Source organism: Solenopsis invicta, chromosome 12, assembly GCF_016802725.1.
Source record: "Solenopsis invicta isolate M01_SB chromosome 12, UNIL_Sinv_3.0, whole genome shotgun sequence".
In the NCBI taxonomy this organism is placed as follows: Eukaryota; Metazoa; Arthropoda; class Insecta; order Hymenoptera; family Formicidae; genus Solenopsis; species Solenopsis invicta.
In genome coordinates, this window is record NC_052675.1 from 4,412,816 (window position 1) to 4,418,819 (window position 6,004).

The 6,004-nt window shown below is 39.9% G+C and overlaps 1 protein-coding gene across 1 annotated transcript; it reads left to right on the top strand.

Moving 5' to 3' along the window:
- The first annotated feature begins 758 nt into the window (after positions 1–758).
- LOC113005487 lies at positions 759–1,698 on the top strand. Its single transcript, XM_026141114.2, has one exon. The coding sequence runs from the start codon at positions 982–984 to the stop codon at positions 1,528–1,530; it is 549 nt and encodes a 182-aa protein (XP_025996899.1). The 5' UTR covers positions 759–981; the 3' UTR covers positions 1,531–1,698.
- Positions 1,699–6,004: the final 4,306 nt, after the last annotated feature.

Genomic DNA, 6,004 nt, shown 5'->3' on the forward strand with positions numbered 1-6,004 from the left:
ATTCAATCACTGGATAACACGCTTTGGAGCACCTTCAACAATAACAACCGACCAAGGAGTTCAATTTGAGTCGCAGGTATTTAACGCTCTAATGAAATTGACCGGTTGTTCCAGGATTCGCACCACCGCTTATCATCCTGCAGCAAATGGATTAATTGAAAGATGGCACCGATCACTAAAGGCTGCCATTACCTGCCACAACAACACAAATTGGGTAGATGTTTTACCAACAGTGCTTTTTGGACTCCGGGTCTACAAGGAAGACATAAAAGCATCAGCGGCAGAGATGTTATACGGATATCCCTTAAGATTACCAGGAGAGTTTTTTATTGAAAAAGGTGAAAACAACGATCCACATTTTTTCATAGAGAAGTTTAGGAAGTTTATTCAAGACATCAAACCGACACCAACGGCACATCATTCAAAACGAAAAACATTCACTCACAAAACATTATATACGAGTCCTCAAGTTTTTGTACGAGTAGACGCAGTCCGAAAACCACTCGACCCCCCATACGAAGGACCTTTCGAGGCATTGGAAAGAACTTCAGAGCACGTATTTAAAATCAACTACAAAGGGAAGCCTACTCAGATTTCGACGGAAAGGTTAAAACCAGCGTTCATCGAGTCGGACCCGGAAAAAGAAACAGAACTTAGAACCTACGAGAAGAAAAAAAAGTCTGTACAATTTCGTAATTTAAATATTTCAAATCACTCAGGAGGGAGTAGTGTAGCCACCTCAAGAACATAAGTAGGTGACGGAAGCGCCACCGCCGGCTCACGTTCTAGAGAGTTTCTCTATCTTTAGAGAGTCACACATTCTAAGTCTTGTCGTTCTTAAAAAGCCGTTGTAAGTAAGAAATAAAGTACAAGCTGTCTTAAGAATATAAAAGCAGAAAGAGTCTTCAGTCTAATCCCAACCGATTCCGCATTCATTCCTTGAGCTAAGCCCCTACAATTGAACGATTAAGGGAACACATTATGTTTCCTGCTGAGAAGCCAGCTGTGCTTAACTCTATTGCTAGAGGATTGACCGGACATTCATTTGACCCAAATGCGGTCTCATTGTACAACATGGATGAAAACGCTCTAAATAAAATTGCCGAGTCCGCAGCCTCTAGGATCTGGAAGGGATTTGTCTCTTTCGGATCAGCCAGAGCCGGATTGTTTGGGATATTCTTAATCGTACGATTGATTAAGATTATCATTGACACAACTATTCATGGATACGCCCTACATACTGTCTATAGATGCAGTATGCACTTGCTAGGAGCCCTATGGAGTTCCATCACACACCTGCTTCTCCATTTGGCCAGAGGACCCATTGACACGGACAAAGAGCATCAACTTGATGACCAGGACGCAACACCCAAGCTGACGAGCACGAGCAAAGATCACCAGATCACCATCAGCAGCCTTACCTGCCCAGTCGAGGACCAACCTCATCTCAACAAATCATCGATTATTGTAACTACCCCAATTACTTATACTTACCTTGATTTAAATCAAAGATTGGATGAGGTTAGTTAAATTCCTCGATTGCAACGGAATTTGACTTAAAAAAAGGGGGAGGTTTGACGTCCCGTCATTTTTCCTTATTTTTCATCATTTTTCAAAACTTTTGATGCAAAACTGTTTTAAATGTTGTAAAGACACATTTAACAAAATTAAGATAAAGTCAAGTAAACTTTAATATCAACGAATTTAAACCTCAATCTTAAAAGATTTAAATCAACCTCACTCAGATATTTAAGGTGTAAAACATTTTCTCACGGTAGCGAGTCAGAACTAACTGACTGAACCATGACAAACAATATTGACGTCATGTTAACTAATTGCAGCAATCCTCCGATTGCCTGATTAAATAATTCTTGCACGATAATTAAAAGAATAATTCGGTAATAATCTTACCGAACTAACCAAATAAAGATTTTTGACGTCATTATTGTATAATAAAAATAAGCGCCTAAAAACAAATATTCGTATATAATCCCCTATAACATTTTTATATAATCTTATATTGCTAAATATTTTATTCCCCAATATATAATCTCTCATTAGGCGCCGCTATATTTGGATGGCTACAGTAATTTTCATTAATCGCTTATTATCACTTATTAATCCCGTATAATTATTTGCGGTTAAAAGTTTCGTAAACAAGTAACCTAACGTTAAGCAAGTTCGAAAATAATTTGCTTGCAGCCTGGATGTAATTATTTACAATCATAGAGTATTATATTTTTTGCGAAGGTAAGGATAACGCCTTTTATCCTTTCCCGATTCCCAATCCCAACATTCTACAACACTAGAACCACACACTCTTAACATCATATAAATTTACATTCTTTTACTTTATTTTTGTGGCAACGGTGAGATAACCTAACGACATAAATTTTATTTTCGTTTATATTTTGGTGGCAGCATCATTCCAAAAATTATATTAAGGTTAAATCCTGACAGAAATATTAAACATCCATTATTCTTTATTTATTTGCACCAAATAAATTACCTTGAGACAATAACTTTAATAATTGATTAATTAAAATAAATATTTCATTAAATAATCTTTAAATTGCTTGCATAACAAACCTTTTTATACGATTTGAGTAAACTGTAATCTTAAAATAATAAATTAATATTATTAAATAAATCAGAAATTTGCTAACTAAGTAATTCTGCCAATTTACTATAAAACATTTGCTTTAAATGACGATTATACATTTTTAAAAATAATTACTATTAATTTTGAATAAGGAAAATATATCTAGGATGTGCCACATTAAATTATATAAATTTCATAGCTTTGTCCCACAAAAATATTTCATATCTCAAAATTTTGACCGATAAGCTAAAATTTGGATATAACATTAATTCCATAATCTTTCGTCGTGAACACAAAGATCGCAATTTCAAATTTGTATCTTAGATAAATTTTTCATAATAAAATAAACATTCTCAAATAAATTTATTTAAAAGAACTAAGAGCTACAATTAGTTTTGGTACTCCGCGTACATTAAGAATATATATATATATATATATATATATATATATATATATATGTATGTCAGAACAAAATAATACTGTTTCTTAATATTACCATAAATTTTGATAGATAACCTAAAAATTTTATATAACATAAAATTCTCAGTATATATATATATATATATATATATATATATATAAGGTACTTTATATATATATATATATAAGGTACTTTATTCCTTGCGGAGTACACTGCGGACCTCCGCTCCGCTTAGAAAATTTAAACCTCGCAATTTTATTCCTCGCATCCTACCCAACACCTGAGAGAGAGAGAAAGATCACTCATCCATCCATACATCCACACTCATTCTCCGGACTTCCGTTTCCGCCGCATTTTCCTCTCTTCTTTCCACACTCTCATTCACACCCAACCACCCTCCTCCCTCCCTCATCTCCTCTAATCTCCTCATCCAAATCTCTCCCTCCCCGTCTTCTCCCAAGACCTCATCCACCATCTCCTTTTTCAACCCCCCAATTCGTGCATTCCTCCCATACGTGCTCCCAAGTTTCCATTCCCCCACATATTCTACACTTCCTTTCTTTATCCTCTTCCCAATATCTATTCCCCATCATCCCGTCTCCTAACCTAAACTTCGCCACTCTCTACCATCTTTGTTCCTTCCATCCCTTCTTTAGGTACTCTGGCACCCCCTTACCTTTCACCCTACCATACCATAAGTTATATCTAGAGCCCCTAATTTTCTCCCATCTTTCCTCCTCCTGCCACCTACTCTCTCTTGCCACTACCTCTTCTCCTCTCAGCTCTCCCCCCTCTCTCATCTTTTCTATCTCAGTTAGGTTCCAACTCTTCTCCTCGTAAAAATCTCTCCCTTCCTCTTCCCATTTACCCACTACTTTTCCTACCTTCGCCCTGTCTCTCATTTCCTCCAAACACAACCTCGCCAGCTCTCCTCCCCCTCCTTCTCACAGTTTCTTTTCATAGCTCCATGCCCTCAACCCTGCCCTCCCCCTTAACTTTTCCCTCTGCACTTCCTCCCTCACCATGTACCCCGGCGTGTACCTCCCAACCCCCACAATCCACTTCAAGAACCTGTCCTGTATCCTCTCTACCTTCTCTCTTTCTTTCCAGCCCCATATCTCTACTCCATATCCCATTACCGTCCACACCAATCTATCAAACAACCATATCCTTCTCGACCAATCTTTTTCAAACTTCCTCTTTCCTATCCCCCACACTTCTCTCATCACCACTGCTCCCTTGTTAACTCTCTCCTCTATATGTTCTTTCTAACCCCCATTTGCCATCATTACATACCCTAGGTATTTGTATTTTCTCACCTCTTCTATCTCTCTTCCTTTCCATTTCCACACCATCTTTTTCTGTCTTCCGCCTCCCCTTCTACACTTCATTATTTTCGTCTTTTCTACATTGACCTCTAGTCTCTTCCGTTCTATGTAGCTTTCTAATGCCTTAATCATCCCTTTCATCCCTGTCTCCTCCTCTGAAACCACTGCCACATCATCTGCATACGCTAGCGAGTATATTTTCCTTCCCTTTACCCTCACTCCTCCCCATCCCTCCCTCTCTAACTCCTCATCCAAATCCGCCAGCAATAGCGTGAATAAGCATGGGCTCAGATGTCTTACCCCTTTCCCCGTCCAAAAGTTTTCCCCTACCTTATCCCCCACTTTCACTCTACTTAGGGTCTCCTCCAGTACCTCCTTGCACCTCACGACCAAGCTTTCTCTAACTCCCCTCTCCCTCATCATCTGTATGAGGATTTCCCTATCCACCGAGTCAAACGCAGCTTTCAGGTCTATATATAGCACCACCATCTTGCCTTTTCTTACTGCCACCCTCTTGTTTATCATATAATTCAGTACGTAAATCTGATCAATTGTGCCTACCCCTCTCTTAAACCCTGTTTGACTCGGTGGGAGTATCCTCTTCCTCTCCACCTCCTCCCTCAATCTCTCCGCAAGTACCGCTGCGTACACCTTGTATGCCGTCTGCGTTAGCGTGATCCCTCTATATTCTTCAACCCTCTCCCCTTCCCCCTTTTTCACTATCGGCACTACCACCCCTTCCCTCCACTCCTCCGGCCACCCCTCTCCACTCCACACTCTGTTACATATTTCCCACAGCCATTCCTTTATTTCTTTTCCCCCATATTTCCATACTTCAATTACGGTACCATCCCCTCCCGCCGCTTTTCCCTGCTTCAGTTTACTTACCGCCCTTGCTATTTCTTCCCTACTGATATCATCTTCTTCCACTCCTTCTCTTCCCCTCATCTCCCCTCTCACCCTCCACTCTACTCCCTCCAACACCTTTCTAAAGTGTCCCTCCCATTTCCTCATTTCGATCCCTTCCGTGACTCTCTTTCTCTTTCTCCTCCCCCTGTTTACTACCCTCCAAACATCCCCTTCCGTTCTTACACCTTCCAATTCTTTCTCCCATCTTTCTCTTTCCCTTCTTTTCCTTTCCTTACAATATTCTCTGTATCCCTTCCTCATCTCCTTATATTTCTCCCCATTCCCTCCTCTTTTCTTCCACTTTTTAAACTCTTCCCTTACTTCTCTTTTCATACTCCTACATTCTATATCCCAACATCCTCTCCGCACCTTTTTCTCTTCTCTCTCTACTCTTTCCAATGCTCCTTCCACTCTCTTTTTCAATTTCCTCCAATCCTCCTCAACCACCTCCGAAACACTATCCCTCTTGCCCATGTATTCCTCAAATTTCTTCCTTCTCTCTTCCGTCCACACACCTCTTCTTTCTCTTCCTTTTCTTTTCCCAATCCTTTCTTCCCCCCTTCCTCCCCTCTTCACGTACACCGTTAATGGCTGATGATCCGAGTCCACCCAGTCCTCCACCTTCATCTTTACCACTTTCCCTCTTGTATCCTCATTTCCGATTACATAGTCAATTACAGTCCCCCCCCTTCCCTCCAGTATACGTCCATTCTCCCTCCTCATCTCCCTTTATAATCCGTTCAG